At 47.6% G+C, this 25,936-nt stretch overlaps 1 protein-coding gene across 4 annotated transcripts in view; it reads left to right on the top strand.

Moving 5' to 3' along the window:
* Positions 1–25,936, top strand: part of NKAIN4 (sodium/potassium transporting ATPase interacting 4) — a 49,770-nt gene that overhangs the window by 15,819 nt on the left and 8,015 nt on the right. For 2 of the 4 annotated variants that reach the window (XM_032198152.1, XM_032198151.1), the window contains exons 2-6: positions 7,332–7,469; positions 7,962–8,042; positions 15,681–15,878; positions 21,896–21,956; positions 25,133–25,217. In XM_032198152.1, coding sequence (XP_032054043.1) covers positions 7,332–7,469; positions 7,962–8,042; positions 15,681–15,878; positions 21,896–21,956; positions 25,133–25,217 — 563 coding nt within the window. The remainder of the gene's footprint in view (positions 1–7,331; positions 7,470–7,961; positions 8,043–15,680; positions 15,879–21,895; positions 21,957–25,132; positions 25,218–25,936) is intronic. The other 2 variants (XM_032198153.1, XM_032198154.1) reach the window with 1 other exon arrangement.

Genomic DNA, 25,936 nt, shown 5'->3' with positions numbered 1-25,936 from the left:
CTGCTGGTGTGGCCGGAGCGGGACGGGGAGCGCAGGGAGCTCCGTGCAGCACCACTGAGGTCCTGTTGGTGCTTTGCTGCCCTACACGCACACCAGGAAGCATCCGCATGTTCCCCTGGCTGGGAAAAGCAGCTTGAGGTGCTCCCAGAGAGGCATTTTTTTTCATTTCACAGGGCACACTAAGCCTTGCTGAAGGGAAAGTGCTGCAGGTGCCAGGCATGAGTGAGGCTTGTGCAGGGGACACCAAATGTGAGCAATTTTGTCCCTTTAGCTAAAGCTGGGAGATGTTCTCAGAGTAATTCGGATACAGCAAGTCTTCCTTGGGCTGCATGTGGGCAGCATGGGGAAGAATTGAGCTTGTTTTTTCGAGCCTGAAGCAAGAGTTTCTTCCTCCTCTGGGAAGCTGCCCGTGGCATATTTAAGGCTATAAATCAACTCCGGGATAACCAGAGGGAAAGTAAAATTGCAGCTCACAATAAATGCCTATAAAATAGCAAGGATAGCAATAATTTTGTCTAAACTGGGTGAGTCCAACTGGTATCTCATGAGCTTTATACGCCCTGGGAGTCTTGGTCCAACCTCTGAATGGCTTTGAAATCTTTCTGGTCCACCTGGGGCTCTGCAAAATGTTCCCAAACTGCTGCTCCTACATCCAGGAGACTCCAGAGAGCTGCATGATTAGCATCTGAACAGCCTTCTGTCCTGGGCAAGTCCTGGCCATGTGCCTGCTCCCTCCCTCCAGCAGCAAAATGCCACAGGAGGTTGATATCTGTCTCTTTTAGCTGAGCAGACAGTGTTTAAGATAGCAATTCAGAGGGTATAGGGTCAGTCCCTATAGCTAACATCCCCTTTGCTAATCTTCAAGTATTTGTATTTTTTCCCTGCATCCCTGCCAGGCAAACAAACCCAAACTTTGGGCAGCCTTCCTGGCTGAGCAGAGGCGGAGATCACGGACTGTAACGCCCTGTTGGTAGGAAATAAATCTCTCTATTAGAAAATTAAATTCCTGCTGATCTCCAACGCTGCTCTGCCTTGCAGCCTTTATAGGGTTTAGATGGCTTCGTAAATGGTAGCAGATCTCCTGAGGGAAATGGCTGGGGAGTTAATGGCATGTCTTTAATAGACTTCGCTCAACAGTGAAATTCGTGCTACTGGTGGGAGAAGGCTCCCCCCCAGGCCCCTTCTTAGGGTCATTGGTGTGAGGTGGGCTGGGGTAGGGCTGCAAGTCCTGCAGCAGGAGAGGGGAACAAGGCTGCCACGAGCAGAGAGCCCGGGGTAAGGCTGTGCCTTGCAGAGCAGCTGGCTGATGAAAAAGTCAGGCACTTGTTGAAGGAACTCATTATTTTTGTGTCTGTTGGAAGCGGTCACATCCCCTTTGTTCCAGTGCCCCCTCTCTGTTGCAAAGCTGGAGAGCCGAAGCAGAGCCCTGAAACTGCAGGAGGAGAAAAAGCTGGGGGCAGGGGGTCTTGTGGGCACAGCAGCTGAATCTAATGATGTTTGGAAAACTTAGGTCTGAGTGTTGACATAGGTTACAAACCGAACGAGTTTGTCATTCTTCTCAGAGCGCTTTTTGCTTGGCTCACAAAGGCACCTGCTTATTAATTTGGGCTGATTGCTAATCTTGGCAATCAGCAATCAGAGCAGCGTGCAGCACTTCGATGCTATCGGGAGGCAGGAGCGCAGGGAACGGCGTGGCTCTGGTTCTCTGGTTTATGATGCTGCTGTGCACAAACCGGGGCTCCAGGTGAAACCAAGAGGCTTCTGCACCGCCTCGGTGCCGGTCTCATCCCTTGTGCTCACCGAGGATGGAGGATGGTGCCTCTCCTGGAATGCTAAGCAGCATTCAGGCATGTGGGGCTGCATAATCACGGATCTTCTCAGCCAGGATGTTTGTGAAAGGCAGCGGTGCCAGAAAGCCACCGGGACGGTGGCATTTGTCTCCCAGGCCCTCAGAGTGACCGGCTTGCCTCGGAAACATAAGTGATTTAAAGATATAAGGTCTGCTCCCTAACATCTGTGTGAATAGAAGGGGTTCAAGCAGCTCCAGGGGAGGAAACGGACCCAAGCAGGCAGAGAATGGGGCTCATTGTGTCCAGCGGGACCGACCGCGCTGGGGGACAGAGTGACAAACGGAGACCTCCCGTGCAATTAGTCCCCTGACCTCCGCGGTTCGGTGAGGGATGCCGGGAAGGGAGCTGGGGATCACAAGGCCCCGAGGAAGGTTTCCTTGACAACACTTAGTGAAGAAAAATGAGATTTCGTGAAGGCAGCGTGGATCAGCACGTGAGATGCCGACTTGGGAAGAGACAAGGACGTGGCACCTAGCAAACGAGCCCCTCGGTCAGGGGGACGTGAAACATAAGCTCAGTGAGTTGCTCTTTTTCAGACAAACTCAATTAAACAGCTGTTAAGACCATTAATATTTATTCAGAGATGCAGCCACTCTGGTAAAAGCAAGCTTATTGGTTAACTCCCTAATTTTTCTACCCACAAAATCTTCACCTTGAATAAGCCCCGGCGTACAGAGAAGTTTCTGCCCACTGCTGCGATTTTCATCGCACTGCAGCGTGGGTTTAGGGTTCCTTAGATCTCATCCTGTTTCACCATTTCCAAAAACAAAGCAATTGTACAGAAAGACTACAGTGTAATGAGAATGATAATGCCAACAACAACAATAACAGCAACAACAATGCACAGGGCGAGTGTCTGGCATTGCCAAACTTCTGGTCTGGAAGAACCAGGAAAAAAAAAAGTGTTCAAAACCCAAATAGATACATTTTAAAATGAGACATTTGAGACTTTCTTCATTTCTTCCTGCTGTCTCAGCTCGCTGGACTCAAGCATTCATCGTTATATGATGTCTCATCGGGACAGCAGTGCTGTGACTTCGCCCTGAACTCGAGCCATCAACCACCGCGTGGCCAAAATACCGCAGGAAATCAGCGCAAGTTTCCTCCTCAAGAAAAGGCCCGTGACCTTTCTCAGTGAAAGTCTTGGCCGCCCCGGTGGTGTTTGCACAGCAGACAAACAAAGAGCATCTTCTTAAAAAGCAAGGCCGCTTGGCAGGGAACCAGAAGCTGAGTCAACGAGTCGGGCCTCAGCCAGGCAGGGCTGAAAATCCGAGGAGCACGGTGCTGGCCCAGGGGTGCAGCTCAGGCACTTTCGCAGTTCAGCTTGGCAAGAGAGCAAATATTGGGGGCTTACATCGCAATTCTGTCTGTGCTGAAACTTTAGGTCCACACACAGAGATCCAGGGTGGCTGTGTTCACCTCTGAACGAGGGCAGAGCAGAGTTGGAGCGGTCCATGAGGCTGTGTCCTTGTGGTGAAAGTTATGGGAAGCACAAGAGTTTAAAAGTGGCTTTTTTATTGTCCTCGTGGAAAATGGGCTGGGTTTCTGGGTAAAACGTTCTTTCACATTTCATATAGGGAATGTCTCTTGATTTTAGGGAAAATTCTGCCTTGTCAAAACCTGAAGCTACCAGGTACCACTCCTCAAAGTCAGCTCCTGAAAAGTCTAAACCTTTTCTGGAGGAAGAAGAGAGTTTCTGACCAGCTCAAACCACAGCTATGGGCCCGATAAAAGGGCAAACCTCAGACGAACTTCCAAGGCTACACAGCACTGGATTTTGGGAAGGTTTGTCTCCAGTCATGCACTAACACTACAGAAAACTGAAACTGAGATGATTTGATGAATTCATGGAAGAAATCTTTCCATTATGAAGACAGTACATAAAAACTTGCCTTGTCCCTGTCTAAGTAAAATGAGGAGAGCAAATCGAGCTGATGGCATCGCTTTGATAGAAGAGTGTAAAGGACAGGCAGTTAAGGGATTATGGCAACTGATTTGTTCACCAACACCTCTTTTTCCTTAGCAGTATGGAGGCACAAGGGGAAAAGGTTGGACTCCCCAGCTAACCAGCATGACAGGAACAACAGATGAAACAAAAAGGAGGTGATCAGAAAGATTGGGAGGGCCAAAATTTCAACAAGCACCCCCCAGCCTACGTTAAATCACCCCAGAGCGTCCTGCTGGCAGCAACATCCGCCAGTGACACTGTGCTGCCAGAGCCATCACAAACACAGCTGGGACAGTTTGAACCCTCCGACAAGAAACTGTTCCACATTCAGAGATGTTTTTTAGGGCCACATTCCTATTCTGCAGGAGGGTCCATCAGGCGATGCTCCCCTCCAGCTCGGGGACAGCATCTCCTCTCTGGTGAGGCTTTAACCGTGCAAAGCCCTTGAGCACATCCCATCCTGCTGGCTCACAACACCCCTCTCTGTGTGTGAGCCTCGATATAGGACTCTCTGTAAGCTGCAGAACGTCTTCTCTGCCTTTCTTATCTTTCCCAGCTGTATAAATGAGCGATAGCCTGGCGGAGAGCTTGAGCTCATTTTGTTTGCATGGCTAACAGTTGCTTCACGTGCTTATTTGCTGTTCCAGTTTCACTCGGATCAGCAGAAATGCGGTTTGTTTCAGCAGAAGAAAGTCTGCTGCTATTCTGATTTTAGTACCGCAACACGTAATTTAATTTAAGGAGTGAAAGGTAAAAATGTCTTGTGGTCTAGGAAAGCAAAAAGAGCAGAAGGAATACTATTTTTAATAAGAACACTCATAAAGGAGAAAAATTTGTTCTCCGTGATGGAAAGGTCTTGTCAGCTTTGAATGGCTTGAAACCTGTTCCCCAATCTGTGAAATTTCTCCTTACAACAAATATCCCCAGACTATACCAGGGTTTCTCAGCAGAATAGTGTGAATCATCATAGAGAACGCTACAGCGAGGAAATGACCCTGCGGAGCCTTGGCAGCGGCAGCGAAAGCCGGCATTTCCCCTGCTCAGCACGAGGATCCAAGAGGGGCTCAGTGGAGGGGTGCGGGTGCATCTGCACACGTCAGCAGGGGCAAACTCTGGCCCTGAGGTTTCTGCCCAGGCTGAGGGAAGCAGGCGTGAAGGCTCCAGCCGCATTCCCTGCATCTGCTGTTTTGTTTCCAGCCCCAGGCCGAGGGCAGCCCAGCACAAACCTCAGCCCTGTTTACCTGCAGATCTCAGCAGTGTTTAACGGGTGTGCTCTGCACACAGAACTGCAGTGTAATGAGTGGCATGCTTGTTGGTTGGGTTTTAGCAAATGTTTTCTTAATCATCCTAGATTCCTAAGGGGACAGGGACAAGCCCAGGGTAACTTTGGGCTGCTTTTCTGACAGCTAAATCATCTCCAGGGCGGTTGGGTACCTCTCAGGTCAAAGAGCAATGTTTTCCCTGGTCCAAACAAACCAGAAAACATCAAGAAGATGTTTTCCCCTTTTACACATCCCTAATGGAAAGAAGAAAATGCTTCTCTAGAGATGGATGCCGTGAATCTTGATTGTGAGAACCCCAGACAGGCAGCATGGGTAGGAAGGAGCTATCCTTATCCCCTTTTCGGGGGCTGAAGGCAGGAGGTGAGGCTGAGTGCTGGTGCGCCCAGCAGCAGGGGGATGTTATCTCTGCAGGGCACAGCCCCGCGTGTCCCTGCAGCCAACCCAGGCAGCGCCGTGCCAGCTCCGGGCAGCACACGCTGCTGCACCAGTGCACTGCACAAAGCCAATTAAATGCCTGATTGGATGAGGTGCTCACGGACAAGCAGCCCGCTGCCAGCCAGTCAGAACCCCAAGTCCCCAAATATCGTTAAGGTATGTGCAGTAATCCCCTCCTGAAAGGTTAAGTGGTTAACCTGTTCCAGCTGCTCCAGACGAGCTGCAGACAATCTGTGCTGGGGGAGATGGGGCAGCGCCTGCCCTGGTCTGCCCGCAGCATCCTCCAGGGGATTCAAACTGGTCAGAATGAGCCTTTTGCTTCAAAGGGAAGATGTTTGTTTTGCAGAAGGCTCAGGAGACTGCCTCCGTTCCCTCCCCAGGCTCCTGCGCCCCTTTGCTGGTGAGGAGAGATGTCAGTGGGGGAAGGCTCTCACCACCACACCGACCGATCCCCCTTGCCCAGGACTGATGGCCCTGACACAGAGTTCTTTGAAAAAAAGATTTGTGTTGAACTTCCAAGATAATGTTAAGAATTGCAGTAGCTTCACAGCCCAGAAGAGATGCGAAGTTGGTTTCCCCACTATTTGGGAAGAAGGAGCAACAGTGGTCAGTTGGTAGATGTGGCTTCCCTCATCGTGTGCCTTGGCTGGGTCCTGCAGCCACTCGAATCCTTAAATGCCTTAAACCATTACAAAAGCCCCAATGCTTGGCCCCCACCTGCCATCATCTAAAAGCCAAACCAGGAAAAAATTGGTTCACGTTTCATAGCTGATTACACATAGTAGACTAAGATCATCCAAGCTTAATGTCTAATTAGTAGTTAAATTGACTATTGATGGTAAATTGTAATGATTTATTTAAGTGAAAATAAATATGAAATGTCATAACGTAATTGCAGCGTACTATACTAATGAAACACACGTTTGAAATTCACAGGAAAAAATATTCTTTGAAATCCACTGGACAAACCTGCAGGAACCATTTTACCCCCTCCACTCACTGTTTCCCTTATTAATATTTAAGGGCTACGGGGACGTAAAGGCCAGCGTGCAGTTGTGTGTTTGTTTTGCTCTTGCAGCTGCATGCCGAACACAGCTGTTCGGATCCAGATGAACAGTTCCTTGCCTGATACAATGGTTACAGAAAAAAAAAAAAAAGCACATCTTTATGCAAATATGGTTTGAAAATCAGACCAAGCACCTCAACAGTAGTGGAGTTTTATTTCCAGGACATAGACCTAGCCTTGAACCAGGCTATTAGTGCTGGAGAGGAACACTGTGTCCTCCAAAAAGCTGATGTGTTTGCAGAATTTCTTTGCTGGGTGGCAGCATTTTCTGCTGGGGGAAGGCGGAGGAGAGAATTCCCTCCTCCCTCTCACCTTGATGGATGCGTGCTGGAAAGCAGAAAGCTGAGAGGTGTCAGGAATGATGGAGTGATGCTGACGGCTCTGATAAATGAGTTCTTGGACGTCCTGCTGCAGCCGTTTAAGGCGCTGCTGTCTTGCTGTCACCTCTCCCCTCTGCCAGGGCAGCCTCCCCGTGGCAAAGCGCACAGAGAGGCCGTGCCCCACGTAGGCACTGGAGCTCCCTGCTCCTCACCAGCTCAGCTGTTGGAGAGGGAAGGAGAGGTGCAAAGAAGGGCGGTTGTGCACACACATCCTGTACTACTGCCCCGGTTCATGGGCAGCAAATTGCTTTGGGGTGGGAGTCACCACTCCAGCTGCTGCAGGGATTTGCTCAGGGAGCGTGTCAAGGCCTTGACAAGGAACACCGTGAGTCCAGAGGCTGTAACTCTCCTTGTTCTTTTCCTTTCCAGCTTGCGGCGTTAGAGAGGCAGGTGTTTGATTTCCTGGGATACCAGTGGGCCCCCATCCTAGCCAACTTCCTCCACATCATCATCGTTATCCTTGGCCTGTTTGGCACTATTCAATACAGACCTCGCTACATAGTGGTGGTAAGTAACATCCGCTTTGTTCAGAGCCTTTCAAGGCCCTTCATAGCCTTTGTTCTGGGATGCAGCAAGCGATGAGGCACTGAGGAAAGCCCTTGGGAAATCAGGCACGAGCACTGCAAACAATTTTAGCAGGAGGTGCCTGGCTGTGCTAAGGAACACGTTGTTTGGTGTGCTGCACGTGTGCTTACTCCAGACTTGGAAGACTTCAGATATTTGTTATTAGCACCAAAGTAATGCCAGGACACCACACAACAGAGAGGGAGAAAGAGATCTTGGACACAGCAGAAGCTCTTCCAGTCCCTCCAAGGCTCTGCCCCTGTGTCTCTAATTAGGCAAGAGACCTTCTGCACATGAGAAACAGAGGGAAAGAAAATTGTTACGGTGCTGACTCAGTGCATTTCACTGTCCCCAGCTGGATCACATACATATAAAGCAATTCCAGTGACTTCCTCGTGCTTATTGCTTCTCTCTCCCCATCCTGTTCCCTTCTAGTATGCCATCTGGACTGCAGTTTGGGTCACCTGGAACATCTTCATCATCTGTTTTTACTTAGAAGTGGGAGGGCTCTCAAAGGTGAGTAGGAGCTCCGGGGGTAAGTGCCTGGGCTTTTGTAGAAAAACAAATGGTGCTTAGCAGGGAGGCCAGAGGGGTGGCAGGCTGCTGTGGGGTTAAGGTGCTGGGAGCTGGCCCTGGCCTCCTGCGTACTGGGGGGCTGCTTTTCTTGCAGCGGGAAGAGCAGTGCTTGTGGTGTGGAGGGCTCATGTGGTTTCTGGAGTCCTTTGCTGGTCAGCAATAAGTGGCTGGGATAAGTCCTTGTCCAGGGGTGTTGCGAGTTAATACCCATGAAGCTCCTGAAGGCTGAAATAAGCCAAGTATTGCTGCCTGGTTATCGAGGACTGAGTCAGAAATAATAAAAATAGGAGGCAAGCCCCAAACTGAGCCTGGGCTGCAAGCAATGAAGTACGAAGTGTTGCTGCAGCTTAGCAGACTACGAGCGATTATGGGCTGTGGGTTCAGTTCAGAGCACTCCACATCTGGCCTAAATTCCCAGGTCATACATCTAAGTTGCAGTCATAATTGGAACCGCGCTATGTTTTTCATTAGCCCTACAGCGAGTTGTGAGTGACGTTACAAATCCTTTACAGATAAGAAAATGTAATTTCTTAATTCCCCAATTAATCTCTGTTTCCCCTCATGACTATCTTTAGGAACTTCGCGGGAGCTCTCGCCCAAAACAGCAATTACTCAGGGGCTGGAAGCTCAGCCTGAGATGATCTTGGTCTTGGCTGTGACCAAGGAAAAAAAAGAAGCTTATCTAACTATTTTAAAGCTCCCTTCTGAGAGAAAACATTGGCTTGAAAAACTGCTCTGGGAGCTTCCCTGGCAGCCAGTGTTTGCTCCCATCCAGCTGATATTTGCGTTCGCTAATCCCGACCTGCCCTGTGTTGGCTGATTGCTGTTCTGCAATTCAAACAGCCTCACAAACTTCGCCTTCTCCACCCCAGAGGAGCTTCATCTCGTAACCTTGCTCTGTGCTGGCGTTTGTTTCAGCAAAGCCAGCACGTGATGAAGCTTTACGTAGCCTGCAGGATGTCCCCTGTGATGGGGACCCTTTTGGTAGGGCTGGGTTTCAGGAGGTACCGTTACCGACTCAGTGAACCTCTCTCTAGAGCTGCAATGAAAATGTCACACTGCTGCTTTAGTGGCACCTAGGGGGTGGAACAAAACCAAAGATTACTTATGTTGGTTTGGTGGTAAAATCCTTTACAGCCTTGCCTCTATTCTTCATGTGTTACTTCCATTTAAAAAGGCTGCCTTGTAAGGAAAAACTCACAGTGCTGCTTTTCCTCCCCCTTCCCTGTATCTGAAGGTATTTCTGTCTTTGCAATGACAAAACAAAACCTCATTTCCACATAAGAAGGAAAGATGCACTTGGAGCAGGAGTTAAACTTTCTGTAGGACGGCGTGAGGTTTCCCAGGCTGGCTAGACGTGGGCAGTGTTGTTCTCCTGCTACATCTCTGGCAACCTGATCCAACGCCAGCTGACATCTGTAGGGTCTCATTGATTGAATCATCCCCAGGATCAGGCCCCAGGAGGACACCTGGGCTCGGCTGGGAATGTGTAGAGGAGGCTCTGGGAGGGGGGCGAGTATCAACTGGGGTTGGGGGCACTTGGAGCAGCAGGTACCTTTGTGCCCTGGGCACCTTGGCTTCTTGGGAAATCCAAGTTTGTAGTGAGGCTGGCAGTAAGCAGGTGGATTCAAGATATTAGAAGAGCTTTGGAGCGCTGCTGATGGAGCTGGTGAGGTGAATGCTAACTCGTTACCTACTAGACTCCATGGGGAGTGTTTCAGACACGTGTTTTCACGCTTGCTGTGTTCCTGTGCAAGTCCCTCGAGGGGCTGGTAGTTCTGAGGGAGGTTTTGGGGTGCTGTTTGCTCCGGGATCCCTGGTGGGGCTGTGGGAGGGAGCTGAGGGAAGGGGAGAGCTGCTTTCCTGCTCGCCCCGCGGTGCTCCTGACAAGGACAGCCTGCCGGGGAGATCTGTCAGCAGCTGGCTAATTTATAATGACAAAATGCAGAGAGGGCACCGAGCTGGAAAGAATGGAGTTTGTTACCTCGGCGGCTGGCAGTGACAGCCCAGACTGAGACAGGGGATAGATAACTCAGGTGGGGTGAGAAAAGGGAGAAAGGACCCAAGGGTTTCTGCTGCAACAAGTTTGGGATGTGCCTGGAGAATGAGAAAATGAGAAAATTATGATGGTTAGGTGCACTTATTGCAAGTAATTCTCTCTGCCGTGATGCCTCTATCCAAACTCATCGGTGAGAGTGCAGGACGCAGGCAGGGGGATGCCAGGCAGCGCAGGGCTGAGGTTTTTGTGCCTGGCTGATTGAATAAACAGAAACCAGGGACACTGCAGCTGTGGAGTCTGGGAGATAAGGGCCTCTCTCAGCCCATAAACAAGGCAGCACAGGGGTTAAAAGACTGTTACAAACCGTGTCATCTGCAGAATATGGGCTGTAGGCGCACAGTTGTTGAACAGCACTTAGGGGGGCTTGCTCTTTGCCTTCCTTTACCAAGCAACTGCTCCTCCACTGCCCCTTTCCTTCTCTGGGTCATCTCTGTCTCTGCCTTCCTCTACTTTCTCCTGTCTTTCACGACAATTCCTGAAGTGCTCCTCTGTCCTCCAGGCTCCTCCTGCAGCACTCACTCTCTCCTGGCCAAGGAAACCCTGAGGAAGGCTGTTCTGGCTGGCTGTGCTCAGGGTGGTTATAACTACTCTGAATTCTTGTAATCCAAAGGGAAAATGTTCTTCCCTGCTCTGTGAATCTATTCTCTACTTCTTGAAGAGCTCAGCTGGCCTGATTTCTACTTTTCTACCCTGTCATTTTTTATTCTGTGATCTTTTCTTAGCAGGAATAAAGGAGTGTGAAACATGGCACGGCAGAATTTCATTAGGTGGACAGACACAAATAGATCTGCGCAAGCGGCTAAGAAAGCACTTCCCTTGCTGCTGGGAAGGCCTCCCTGGGTGTTAGCATATGCTAGCTTGGCTGTAAGCGCTTTGCCAGCGAGCAGGCAAGAGATACAGCAGTCTGGATTTGAAAGGTTGCATCTCAGCACTGGCAGAGAGATGGGGACGTGCTAGGAGAGGCTTCTGGCAGTGCTGCCTTGCTGGCTGTCCCTGCTCGGTTCTGAGCATGCCAGCATCTGGGAGAAATGCTGTCAGAGAGCTCCGTACTGCTCTGTGTTGCTGTGCTTGGTGGGACATGTGGCTAGCCCACTCTCCAGACTGCTGGTCCTCCTCCTCTGGTCTGTTCCTCTTATCTCTCTCTTTTTTTTTTGGTCCATCTGGCCGTTGAGTAAGGCGAGCTGCTGGAAGCTGCCTCCTGACCATCCAGGCTGTGCTTGAAGTCCTGTGTTAAGCTTCTCCCCTTCTCAGAGTGATGCACGCTCTCCTCAACACCTCAGTATGAATTGTCAGACTGAGTTAATAATTAAAATCCTGCTGGTAAGACACATGAGCATCTGTCTGTCCTGCTGCCATGCTGACTGGCTCTTCATCACATACTTGAGAAGTGTTCGGAGACGTTTGAGGAATTGTCATCTATTCACATTATTCCTTTGTCTCTTCCCCCTGGAATTATTCATCTCATAAGGGTGATTTTTCACACCCCAACCCTTTTTTTTTTTCCCCACTCTCACCTCTACCCAGTGCTTTGATCTGAATTCAGAGCCCTGGTGGTCTAAATTTCCTCTGGAAACACAAGGAAAAAGAAAGTCCTTATTCATCAGATGGGGTGCGTGTGTCATTTGTATTCCAGAGACTCTGGGTGGCATCTGGGATAACTTCGTACCTGAATAAATACTGTGAGGAGGCTGGTGAAATGCATGCCGAATCACAACTGTCCCTCAACTCCACCTGAATTTAGAAGCTGAAAGCCTGGGATTTGCCCTTTAAATGCGGTGGCATTGTCAACAAGTGTGCTGAGAAACGATGGAAGTGCTGCGCTGCGGTCTCAGGGTGATACAGCTATTCAGCACGCATGACTAGGAGATAAACATCGTATTTCCCATTTTGATAAGAAGTGTTTCCAACTTAATGGATATAAAATCCTGCTGTCAAGCTCTGGGATCTCTCATACAGCGTTCGACTTGTTTCCCAAGCCATTATAATGCTGCCTTGCCTGATAATTAAGGAAATAATAGGGGGGATAATTCAGGAGGATGTTCACAAGAAGAAATCAAGCCACCTTTGATTAGTCCCTTAAAAATAATGTTAGAAAAGCTTTCTAAAAAATCTTGCAGAGAAAGGAAGCTTCGTAACACAGCTGCCTCCCTGAGGGTCAGAGCTGGGTGTGAATTTCCCCGTGGGAAACGGTGGGCAGAGGCTGGGAGCAGAAAATGGACAATAAAATGTAGGTACGACACTTTTAGTGCTGTTGTCTTCCTTCTCACACTGCTGGCAAATACATAGCAACAAGGTGCTACGGCAGTTCAGAGCCATGTGTGATTTCTGGCTGGCCTTCAACATCCTCCTGAGGAGGAGCTCATAGCACTCTCTGCTCGTATTTCTCCCGAGGCTGAAGGTTAAGGAGGGAACGATAGCCCTCCAGCTAGCAGCCTGTCAAGGAACAAGGGGGAGTGCAGTTACACAGCTCCTCGCCCTCCCAACAGCAGGGCTTGCTCACTTCTGGGACTCATTAGTATCTTTCAACCTGCAGGCTTTCAACTTCTGAGAGTGTTTCAGTGTGTTTAGACTTCAAATGCTTTACAGAAAGGTCTTGGGAAACAGCTGTTTCCAAAATTTTCTCGCGGTTGATCTTTTTCCGATGGTTTTAGAGCAGTGCTCCTATTTCACAGTTACATCTCTCTTCAACCACCTCCTCGCAAATGATGCTGGCAAACCACAGGAGACATCCTGGGATTGTTCTCCTGATCCCCCAGCAAGCACTGAACAACTGGAGGTCAATTAACTGATTTTCCTGGATGCTCTTTCATTATGCCTCATCCACGCAGGTATCCTCGGAGGACCCCAGCCAGGGAGACGAGCAAAGGGACGGCGTCGCTCTGCATGTCCAGAGCCTTTCGTTTGTGCTGCCCTGGTGCCCTGCAGAGCTGTTGCCTCTGCACTGTCAACCTGAGGGCATCCGCTGCAAAATCAGTATTCATGTTCCATCTGCAATGGCTGGCTCATGGGTGTGAGTTGTGGGGGTACCATCAGAATTTAAATGTGCTCCTTTTCTCCACTCGGTTCCTAGCAGATTGTAATATTTCTGCACAGAGCTGGAGTGTGACAGTAGATGAGCAGCACTGACTGCTGCTCAGGACCTTCCACCTGCCCACCTCCAGCCCAGCACTCATTCTGCTTTTCCAGGCTTCGTTCACGAACAAGTTCAGCTTCTGCAGTAAAGCTAAGCCAGAACCAGTTCTGTATCATCCATCAGTCATTACAGAGGTTTGGGAAGGAGAGCAGCCTGCTCCTTATTTTGCCAAATACACACAGATGCCTCTGGAAGGAGCAGAGAAGAGCACTGGAGGGGCTCTTTGCATCAGCGAGGCAGAAGGTTTGGGAAAGCACCATCTGTGAGTTGGGAAAGGGAAGCCCTGGGGACCGGGATAAAGAGTAGATCCTGTGGTGCCCCGTGGAATGGCTTTGTTACTGCGCTAATTGGGGAAAGCCCCAGGCAAAGAAAGAGGAATTGAGTCTTTTGTTGTTGTTGTTGTTGAGATGATTTTTTCCTTCCCTAACTCCAGTGGTCTGTGAGAAGAGCCCAGCAGCTAGGAGGGCTGGCTGGCTGCGGGGGGAAGCGCCTTTCTGGGGAAAATCCGTGTGTCAGAACATGCAAAGCTGGGAGAGAAAGAGCAAGCTTTGCAGAAAAGATGCAATTTGGTTGATATATGGGATCTCTGTGGGCCACCGAAGAGCAATGCCCAGCAGAGGGAGCAAGCTAGAGACTCTTCTGTCAAAACTGCCAAGCTGCAGGAGCAAACTCCAGCAATGTAGATGGCACAGCTCCTTGCAGTGTGTTATCCCGGAGCTGCCAACCTAATTATTTCCCTTGGCCTTAAAAACGCAGGCAGCTCCCTTTAAATTCCCAACTGTTAATAGTTTTCTCTATTGTCTTTCCATTCAGGCTGCTCGTGCGCTGGTGCCATCCTTCATCTCCATGCCCTCCTCCATCTACTGTAAAACATCCCATCTGCTGCAGTGATTATGTCGGGAACTTGGCAGCTGCCTCCTCACTTAATTGTCCACATTTCTTAACATGTGCTTCCTGCAGCATATTTTAATAACAGCTTTGCAAACTGTTTCTCAGGATCCGTGGTGCAGCGGAGGGTACCCACACAATGCGCGTGCTGGGGCGGTCGGTCTCTATTCATGAGTTAACTGGCTGGCATTCAGGTTTTCTGCTCTTGTAACTCAAATTTGCCCCTGGATACAAACATGGGTATGCAGAAGTGTATCTGCAGGCTTACCTGGCTATGCTGCCTGTACTGGAAGCAGAGACGAGTCCTCTGGGCTGAGGGCAATGCAGAGCCTGGAGTGGCTGCTCTCATCCTGCGCTGCTCTCATCCCATTTTTCCCTCTGGACTGTGGGGAACTAAGGCAGAGGAGCTGCCATGTTTGGATTCCTGTGTTAGGAAGTGTGAATACCCCAAGCTCTGCTGCTGTTCTGGGAGCTGCTTCTTTCCTGCAGGCGGTCTGCACGACCCTGGCATGACCAGTGCCAAGTAGCACATGGATAGGTGCTAAAAGCTTTAGAAACAGTTGGCTGGGTGTGTGAATCCAAAACATATTTCTACCCTGTAGAGACACATGACTTCTCTGCCTGATCTGTTTTGTAATCTAACCTTCGGAATAAAACTTCCACTCCCTTGTGGCTGATTCTGCATCAGAGTGACCACTCTTAGCACTCATCTATGGAGCGATGTGGCTGATCTTTCCTGACCCACTCTGCCAGCTCTCAGTTTGTGTTTTGCCATCTGCAGGGAGGGCTTTGCTGTGTCCCATAGGCTCAAAATCCCAAAGCACTCAGGACGCTCCAGCAGGTCTCATGATTTTCTCGTGTGTTATTTTGAAATCAGCGGCTGGTTGCACACAACTCCTGCACTACTTGTGTGATGTTTCACCACATAACCCCCACAATGGCATTATTTATTGAACTAGCGAAGCTCAGACTAAAATAAAAAAAGCCTCTCTTGAGGTAGAGTTCATAAGGAATTGCAGCAAAAGTGTTTGTAAGAAGCTGCAGCGGTCACTGAGGTCAGCTCAGCTGGGTAACTTGACCTGAGGCTGTCAGTGCTAGGGTCAACAGAAGAAGCAGAAACACCAGATGTCAGGAGTGGAAGGAAATGGGACAGTTAGAAACAGTAGGGGAACTTGGTAAGTGGGTTAAAAGCTAGGAACACATGAAGATCTGCTGGGTTTTGAGATTTGCTTTGGGGTGATGAAGTTTCTCTCTTTCATTTCTGTGTTGCTTCCATGCCCATAGCACAAGATTCTGTGACGGGGTGCTCTGTGCTCTCATTTGCCTTTTTCTTCCAGATTTGAAATCTAGCATCAATGTATTTTGATCAGTGCTAGTGTTTCTTGAGGGTGGGGATCTCAGAAGCTTTAGGTTTTCCACTGATTTAATGACCCCCATCTGGCAGCACATCAGATGCTCTTGGAGTAAGTGGAGATCTCTTTGCAACTCTTTTCTCTAGGACAGCGAACTCTTGACATTTAACATCTCCCGGCACCAGTCGTGGTGGAGTGAAAATGGTCCTGGCTGCGTAAGGAAGGAGGCTTCGATGTCCGGCATCAAAGGACTGGACAGCCATTCGTACGTCTCGGTGATAGGCTGTGCCCTGGAGTACCGGTACATCGAGGTCATGCACAGCTCCTTCCAGATCCTGATCGCGGTGAGTACACTGCTGAGCCCACCTGAGCAACTGCTGAGGAGATGCCCTTTGTCTTTTCCAGGCACAGGGGCTGGCCTACACTTTGTGTCCCAGTTTGTATCATCTGATTGCAAAGGCCTTTGAAAATGTTCTTATTTGTTTGTTCATGGGTTCTTATGAATGATATTGCCAGAGAAACTGGACATGCACAGCAGCAGCCCAACATGTGGGGTAATGCATCACACAACCAGCCAGCAACAAGTCACCCTGCGCCCCTGCTGGGCTTTATGCTGGTAATGTTTGGTGGGTTTTCCTTCAGGGAAAAGGATCCGACCTAAAGTGTCTGCGAGTTGCTTAAATGCACATGTATGAGAAAGGAAAACCAATGCATCCAGAAGATCAGAGCTCATTTTCTTTTATAAAGAGCTGTTAGGTGGAGCAGGATTGATGCTGATCTGGTGCTGTTCCTGACTTTGGTGAGACAACTAACACATTTTGAAGTCAGAACAGGTGGACCTGAAGTGCAGAAGTGTCACCGTTAGCATCCTTCTATGCGTCCGAGCTGCCACAAGCACCATGTCCCAGGCTCAAGGTCCAGCCAACAACCAGTCCTGACGTGGACTGGGACAGGGCTTTGTTTCAGGGTGTCTTACTGACTTAGGCAGCTGGTCCTGAGCTCAGTGCTCACACTGCTACTCATCAGTCTGTGTCTCCAGGAGTGTTTTCTGCTTCCCCCAGGGCACAGGCCAGTACTCCCTCTGCATCTGTAAACCACCACAAGGGGCCAGCTGGGGAGACAGGAGGGAACTGTAAGATAAAATACGATTTAGGTAAATATCTTCTCTATCCTTTTCTCTGAGACTTAACTCACAGTGGGTTTTTACATCCTAAACCCTGGAAATGAGGGTAAAATATTTGTATGCAAGGAAGCCATATGGGCTGAGCTGTGCAGAGTGAGGTAAATTTGTGCTTGTCCTGTAATAAAAGCAGAATATTGAAGCCCCAGGCCTGTAGCTCCTGCCAGCTCTGAAATGCTCATATAATTTTGTCATGTAGTGGGAAAAACAGAGCTTTTCCCCTCTGCTTTGCTGAGGTAAGGCAGAAAGAAGCCTTTTCGTATTCTCACTCAGACCTCGCCTGAAACCAGTCAGCCACTTCTCTCCCTTCTTAGTCTCTGAGGGTCAAACTCTTTGATCCCTGCCAGGATCTCTTTCTGTGCTCTTTATCTCATTTTAAGGCAGATTTTATTACAGGCTGCCGTCCTTCCCAGAGCGCCAGGCAGGTACTGAGCAGCAGGCTGGCAGAGAGGCCAGATCGATAGCACAAAAACCACGAGGAGGAGCTGATGGCTCGGGGGATGCAGCCAGGGACATGACCTAGTTCCCTCCTCGTCTCCCACGCATTTGAGACCTCAGTAGTCAGCACCGTTTTAAGGGGGAGGGACAAGCAAAATTGTCCCATTCTGCTGGTTTTGCTTTGTTCAGTGTTTTTTAGAAGTTGTTGGGTAGTTTTTTTTTCCCTTTTTTTTTTTTTTAATTTATTTTTTAAATTCCAGATACAGTAGTGTGATATCCATGTTCTTTATGCAGTACCCAGCTGAGGAGACTTCTTTACTTCTTTTCTGAAAGTCCCAATTCCTCGAGACTCCCGAGGACCTATAGTGCACCGTGCTGTGTGCCTGGGGAAGGCTGAGCTCATCTCACTGGATTTCATCGTGCATGCCAAAGCAGAGGGAAAGCAAACCTTAGCCCATATGACAACCGCAGTACTAGCTGTCATCTTGACTCCTGCTGGCTATATTATCCCACTCCTGGGTGTACGTTTGAGGAAGATGCATAAGGTCTCAGTCTGCTTTTGTTCAGAGCTTGTCTGTACCCCTTGAAGGCAAAAGCAGCTCCTTTAAACTGGAGCGGGATCAAACTTGGGTACATCAGCCACCACACACAAGACGAGTAGCTGTAGGGCCCACAATGAAAATCTTGCTCAGTGCTTGAGCAACGAAGACACCGGAGGAAAAGCTCCAATTAGAACAAAAACTCTTGAAGTCTGTACTGGTGTAGAAATGTAACTGTAAAACTAATCCTAAGAACCTAATCAGGAAATGCAACCGCAGTCAGGGTCAAAAAATCTGCTTTGTTTTTATCTTACCAAGGATTCATCTTGCATCTCCCCAGCTCGCCAGCCAGCAGGGAGAGGAGTGATTTCTGGGTCTGAAATACCTGGCATAGCTCTGGGCCGCCCATATGGTAGTTCTGGGAGCGGGGAGGTCTAGGCTTTTCCTCAGGCTTCGTTGAATTGGGGTGGAAATTGGAAATATCCTCCCAACCGAGAGAGCTGCCTGTCTGCTGCTTTCGCTCAGACTGACAGGTTGGAAGGCTCCCAGGAAGGCGGCAGCTCAGGCTTTGACAGCAGATGTTATGTGAGAAGCAAGGCGCAGGAGATGCTCTGCTGTTGGCAGAAGCTAGATTTTCAGTGGTTGTAATTGCATCCAAAGAGTAAAGAAGGTCAGGGAATCAAAGGATTTTGCTCCATTTTGACTATCTGGCCACAATAGCTTTCTCACAGGCTGGGTTTGGCTTTCTTGTAGCTTGGGAACTGGTCAGAAGGCTCTTTATTTCCCCCCCCCAGTCTCTCAGTGAGAGCACACACGCTTCATTAGCTCTGATTAGAAGTGAAACCTGGAGTACATCTGCCCTGGAGAAGGAGATTCTGCACATACTCTGTGGTGGGGGAAAAAAAAAAAAAAGCAATGGGAAGTTTCTCTTTTCTCTGGAGAGAAGAGTTGAAGAGCCCAGAATCTTCACCAGAACAGATGCAGATCAAAGCTAAGATTTTATTCAAGCAGCAGTAACACCTTCTAAAATTTGCCTTCCCATCCTTCAAGTATTTTGTACACTTGCAGCCAGCTGGTCCCTCCCGTTAGATCTTCCTGTAATTCAGTCTTTGTGCCTCTAGTCCTTTACCTCAGTGCTGCTCTTCCATGAACACTCTTCAACTCAGTATTTAAAAGTTAACTTCAGACGACCGAGGAACTGGTTTGTTTCCTTGTTCTTTAGGAACACACACTGCCTTTTCTGCTCTGCTGATCGGCCGGCACAATGCTTGGGACATCCCAGCTCCATCCCCTCGCTCCATCCTCTCCCTTGCTCGGCAGCGTGTGCGTTCCCAGGCTGTCCGACGGGCTGACTGAACACACCTGCCTGCGACATGTGTTCCTAATAAAAAGCTTAATCGGATACTTGTGCAGCCTGGAGGAAGCTGGTACTGAACACGCAGAACAAGTGGAGAAACAGCAGCAGAGGCTAAAGCCCGGGAACATTCTTTGGGGAATTAGAGCAATAGCTTAGTGTCGTTTTACATCACTGACTTCTCCCCTCCTCTTCCACCTTTCCTATGTGATTCACAAAGATCTAAGAATTCCTGCTATTTATTTCCCTGGGATAGAAGAGCTTAAAGCCCTCTTACTGAAATCAGCAATGAAGACCGCGTTTTGAGCAAGAGCAAAATTACTTCTGAATTCTTGGCCTTTGAAGCCTTCTGCTCAGTGTTAATTACTGATAACTGTGGTGGTGTCTGGGGGCTTGACACATCTTCATCAAGAATGCAGTCAGAAGGGAACCACTGCTGTCTCTTGGAGTCTACTCACGGCGTGCTCCAGCAGACTGAGAACAACTGGGCGATAGGAACGGCGTTTCTCTGTAACTGCTTCATTCACAATTCACGCAGGAAGCAAGATGCAGGGAGTCCCAGGAGCTCACATCACCCCTGAGGTGATACGGTTAATTACAGTTTAGGTCAGCCAGTGTAAAAATGTGCTCACATTTATCTTGTAGGTCTCTTCCCTCCTTTGCCATGGAAAATCTCCTACTCTGGGCAGGCTGCAAGACTTGCAGAAATTATTTGAATAAAAAAAAATGTTCAGCTGAATAAGCAATTTATTATTGATGAAACTCTTGTCAAGAAGGAATGGGTTATAAGGTAAATGCAAAGAAAAATTTTAACATCAGTCACGTCAGTTTGAAACTTTTATCAGGAAATAAAAACAAAACTTTCCGCTCCAACAGAGCTGGAATTAGGAGTTCCCTGACCCAGATATCAGGAATGGCAACCTTAGATAAGGTTTGTGTGCATATGTTATAGCATATAATAATAGTGGATGATTGATGCCATTTTGCATGGCTGTTAATCCAAAGTTCCTGCTCTGGGGCATGACAGAAAATCTGGGGAAGGAGAAAGCCTTCCTCGAGCTCCTCTGGAATCAGAGCATGCATTCAAGATGCATCTTCCCTGCTTGGATATTTGTGTGTGTGTCAGCCCTGTGATTTGGCCTTTATCTCTTGTGAAATACAAATGGCTGGACCTTCAAACTCAAAAAATGTCAGAGCTACCTCTACTGCACTGAGGTACGGGGACGTGTTTCCATAGGGCCCACCCAGAGCTGGCTCGTCTCTTGGATGATTATAGGAGATGTAAAGGCAATACAGGGTTTGATGATGCTACAGAAATATTCCATTCCCGTCCAACAAGGTCTCTTTTGTCTGGGAGAGCTGGAGAAATCAAGAATGCCTTATAACTCCCCAGTAGAAATCTCATTATCTTGCCTTTTGTTTTCTGCTGTGATGTATTTTTCTGTCATATTAAAAATGAATGGACTCTACTTTCCGAGCTTCACCATGCATCATTCTGTCTTCCCTTGGAGTGAGTCACTGCATGTTACATCCTAGCTCTTGTTCAGGAGAATTGAGTTCACAGTGGAAAACAATTACGCCTCACAATAACTTTACTAATACGGTTACTGTCAACCAAGATCTCGCTAAGTGGGGTGCTATGTAAAGATGTAAAATGAAGGATGGAGAGGATATTTGATTACCAGGAAGAAGGCAGAGCAAAATAAAACCTTGCTGAATCTAGAATGCTTAATTCCCACAGTACCAAAAGCTTATTTCTCTTTTCAGGCTGGGTAACAACTTGCTACTGAAATTGAACACGGCAGTTCAGATACTTCAGAGCTCCTACAAAGCTCTATCAACTAAGCACAGACCCGCTGGGCTCCCATAAATTGCTTTTTTAACGTTCACTCTAGTTTTCTGCTCGAAACACTGCTTCGAGCAATGGGTTGACATGAGGGCCGTGCCACGCCAGGACGGCTATTTGAGGGGCACCCCGTTGTGTTACTGCTCCTTCCCCGTGTCCGTCCTCCTCCCAGGAGCTGGCAGTTTCCTGCTAGCCTCTGCAGTTTGTGAAGTAAGACCATCACTACTGTCTTGCTTGTTTTTCACCATGCCCCAGCCCGTTTACTTTGCAGGCCTAGTGCTTGATTACTCCATGCAGCAGTGTTTATTTTCCATAGAAAGACCTTTAGAAAATGAGGACCTAGAGTAAGACTGGGATTTCCTTCCAATGAACTTCAGATCTCCAAGCCTACATTACAAAAGATCTCAGTGGCTCTGAACGTTGCTGCCAGTGCAGCACTGTTCTCATGGTTAACTAAGTTTCCACCTCATCTGCATAAAAACTGCTCACATCTTTTTGATTGCTCCTACACCAGTGTAATTTCTCTTCCCTTTCATTCCCCTTATCACAGGAATACAGAGCTGAGGAGCTGAACCTCTGTTAATAAAACCTGAACCTCTGGTAATAAAACCTATCCCTGTATGTAGAGGTCTGTCTAAAACGTTCCCTCAGTTCCTACATCCCCGTCACTTCTTACAGAGCATGAACTTAGCACTTAGAAAGCATAAACTTAGTTTCAATATCAACAAAGCCAGCCCATGTTCTTGCCAACCATTCTAGTGACAGCGGGTCGCGATCTGAAGGTGAGGATGGGTCAAGTTTTGAGCTTTGAGTCTGCTCCCAGCAGTGTCCTCCTCTAAGCCTCCACCTGTACTCCCTACCTCACAGCCAATATGACTTGGCTCCACCGTTACAGTAGTGCTGCCAAGTGGAGAATAAATATTGGCTGCTAACATCATGCCAAGTGGGTTTTGACCAGCCGTATAAGATTGATGCTGAAATGATTTATTCTCTCTATTTTCCAGCTGGTGGGCTTTGTCTACGCCTGTTATGTTGTTAGTGTTTTTACAGAAGAAGAAGACAGCTGTAAGTATTTATCAACAGATCCCCTGGAAAGGGTTTATTAAATTTGCTTTCTATCTCAGATGTTCATCTATCAAGAACAAGTTGTCATTAGACTACTTTCCATCTCTCCCTTTATGTGATGTGGTCCTGCCTACCTTGCAAGGATCAGCCGTTTTTACTGTGTGATATTTCTCCCCACGTCACTAAGTGTTACATGCTGTAATCTGGCTACTCTTCCAACACAAAAAAAGCGTGGTGTTAGCTACTCACTCAGGCTAGGCTTCAGAGAAACTGGGCAGCTTCTTCTGTTCTCAGGCTTCTATAGCTGAAGAGTAATGCCACTGAAATTTAAGCAGGAGAAACTACAGCAAAGCCTGGTACTCAGCTGGGCCACCTGCTGAGTATCATGTGCCATAAGCTGAGGATGAAGCAGAGCATGAGATTTCTTGCCAGGAACCATCCTGACCACTTAATTTAAAAGCAGAGGAAGCACTGCATCTGAATTACGGGAAGGATGATGGAGCTGACTCTCGTGTTTGGTTGACAACTCTCTCAAGTGTCATATCTTCACTGTGATGGGTCAGAAAAGAGCAAAAATTCAGAGAATTCATAAGGATGGTTGGGTCTGCGGGATCTATCCAGGCACCTGTAGCCTGGACCTGTATTACTGCCCCTCTCAATATCCTCTTGAGACCAATACTTTTGCAAACAAAAGAATGGATGTGTAGGGATCAAATAAATGTGAGTTCTGCTTTTTTTTTTGGCCTTTCTGTTTTTGAATTCAGAATGTTTAAATTGGAATATTCTTACTGAAATCAGTGGGTCTAGGCCAGTTCTCTCCAGGTAAGGATCTGATTCAGAGGCTTTATACCCAAATATCACTTCCTTAAGATTTTTGTCAGATTTGTGCAAGTAGCTCTGTTGTTTTAAAGAGCAGCTGGCATGGATGGTAGCTGAAAAATAACAGCTTTGAGCTGACTATTTGAAAGTATGTGAAGAATGTTGATTTCATACGGGTGAGATGAGCTGCATTGCTTATCTGACTTGTCCTCGTGTTTTGCTGTTGTTTCCTGTGCGGCTGAACTCATTCTGCTGGCTTTATTGATTATTTGTTCAGAGCTTGGAATTCCACTTAGTGAAGGCACTTTGTTATAAGTAATATTTTAAAAAATATCCGATAGCTCTTCTGGTAGCTAAATAGCTTGAATTGTGAGACTCTTTTTAATATTGCAAGGTAGTAACTTGACAGAGCTCATTTTTATGGGAGGGATCTGGTAGGAGAGGCAATCACATGGAAGGAAGTATTATCTAGAAACACAGGGTTGTTAATTCCAGGATACTTTTTATTTTTTCTTCCACTAACAAATTCCTTTTTCCTCCCAGTTTCCCAGCTTGGAGTTAAAATGCCAGCTTGAATAATTAACAATGACAAACCATCAATATTTCACACTCACAGTGGTAGATCCTTCCAGTGACCCGAACGAATTTGAGCTGCGTTTTAATTTTCTCTTCCATTTGTGATTTCTTTTAAATGTTCCTTTGATATGCAGCATGAAGTAATTACAAGTGCTGAGGCACATTAATCAGGAAGCTCATGCTAACGTGATTTTCATGAGAAAACACAGCAGTAGGGACCTACTAACACTGAACCGTGGGCAAGAGTATTTCAGGTGTCCGGATGCACTGAGATGTCTTGGTGGTAGCAACAGAGAACCACAGCTCAGACTTTCTCTTTAAGAGACTTGGCTTTTGGGTGCTTCCACGGTTGGGTGCTGAGATGAGATGACTTTGTTAAAGGTAACAGACAGTTACTGTAAATTGCATGTCGTTAAGAAGCCTTCCTAATTTAGATGCTGCACAATTGAGGTAATATAGTTAGCATCTGTTCTTTTAAAACTGCCAACTGTTTCAATTTTAAAATACTCACAGTTTTTTTTAAGTGGCTAAGTAAAGTTCAATCTCACTGGAAGTGCTGGGAAGGATCCCCCCAGTTTGCTTAGAATCTTTAGAGATTTCACCCGTTAACTCACAGTTGTTCCAGAACCACAGTGTCAGCATGAGGCTACCCATCAAGATGGAATTTGTGAGGGTACATCCTCCTTGGGTTTCTAAATACATTTTTAGAGGGTTTTTTTTTCACTTCTTATATATTTAATAAACATTCTTTCTAATATATATATATTTTTTTTAATAAAAAGTATAGAGCTAAAATCTAAAATTATAGTGCCACCTTCAGGAAAGGAAAATGAACAGGCATTTATATAGTTAATAACATGCCAGTTATATATGGATGGGATAGCTTTTGTACTTCCAAACAAGATGCTCTAACTTGGCATCGAGAGGAGTCTAAGCTGGATATGTTTTAAACGTTTTTGCAGGGCTTTCTAGGTCGATCACAAACTGCACCACATCCCCGCACTGACCCCGCTGTGTTGGCCAAGCTTGGTAGTGCAGACTTGGCCTAATTTCAGGGGAACTAAGAGAGACTTGGAAAACTGCTCCATGGTTACTAAGGGGAGTTGTCCCTTAAAACATTCCTGGTTTAGTTACATCGCCCTTCTGTGAGTACTGGAGAAGGGAAGCATTGTTCCGACTTGTATACAATTTAAAGAAATGGAGCTGGCAGAGGGGACCTGAAAAATAGCAGAGCTGCAGACAATGGGGTATTCACAGCTCTCCAAAGCTGCTGTCGTCTGTCTTGCAGGAAAGACAAGTGGAGCAAGAAAATTCCCACTTCAGTATATAACCTTCACGGGGACCGCTGTGCTGCCAAATTCTCTGCTGGCATTTACTCACGAGCCAGCCCCCAGCTTCCTTCTCTCAGCACATTGCTGAACGGCCGAGGCTTTGGCAGCTCCCTTCCCTGTGAAGTCACAGCGTGGCAGCAATACCCGAGAAGGCTGAGGGAGGTCCTCTCATTTTTTCTGGAGCTTTTGTTTGGTTTAGGTCTTTTGTTAGCTCTCTGCTTTGGGTTCTACATTAGCCGAATCTCCTCTTTGGCGTGCTTGTCCAGCCTTGGGGATCCATCCAGGAAAAGAGGGAGAACTTTCCACCTGGCAATCCATACCTGAAGAATCATTTTTCTGTTCTCACTGATTTTTGTGTTATGCCATGACACGAACCGACTTTTCCTTTCATTTCCTTCCAACTTTCTGGCCATGTTTGTTTGTTTATTTGAGTTCTGATTTTTTTTTCAGTTGATTTCATTGGTGGATTTGATCCATTTCCTCTCTACCATGTCAATGAAAAACCCACCAACCTTTTGTTCAAGCAGACATACCTGTAAGTATCGTCTCCTACGCTAAGAGGCTGTGCATGCCTCTGAGCTTGATGGCTCAGGGGTGCCATTGGTTTGGGGTTTTTCCTCCTCGCAGGTTGATTTCTCCAGCAGGCTTTTCAGGCATGGAAGGAACAAACAAGTTGCAGAACACCAGAAGGGGTGAAGCTGCCTCTGCTCAGCCCCTGGTTTCCAGGGCAAAGCTTGGCTGATGGCAGTGAGGTTTATAGGAAGCACTTGGGCCAGCTGCAGGATGCTATTGTAAACAAGCTGCTGGATGCTTTTCAGCAGAGAGAGGCTTTGAATGCTGCCTGAGCAGGTACAGGTAGGAGCTGTGAGGAAGCTGAGAATAAGTGAATGTTGAGAATAAGCCAGAGGGACAGCAGAGTACGATTCTCAATCCTAAAGTTAAATTATGGCATGTCAGGCTCAACGACAGATCTCTACCAGGGTAAAATAAATGCAGCTTCTAGTTATTTAAGCCATATCTCAGCTTTGTGGGCAGTCACAACTGAACTTAGACTTGTGCATCCACGCAGTTTTGATCACTGGGCATCCTCCTATAACAGCACATCGAACTTTGATTGTTGTAACAGTTTCCCTCTGTATCTGCCCATGCTTCTAGAAAGCCTGTAAGGAGCAAAGCTAACACACCAGCAAATTAAAATGAGTGTTAATTTGTATGCAGGACAGGGCAAGTTTGCTCTTCAGGTTTCATTTGTGT

The sequence above is a fragment of the Aythya fuligula genome, chromosome 16 (genome assembly GCF_009819795.1).
Source record: "Aythya fuligula isolate bAytFul2 chromosome 16, bAytFul2.pri, whole genome shotgun sequence".
Taxonomy (NCBI): domain Eukaryota; kingdom Metazoa; phylum Chordata; class Aves; order Anseriformes; family Anatidae; genus Aythya; species Aythya fuligula.
The sequence above is the reverse complement of the archived record's forward strand: the minus strand, read 5'-3'. Positions and strand labels throughout refer to the sequence as shown.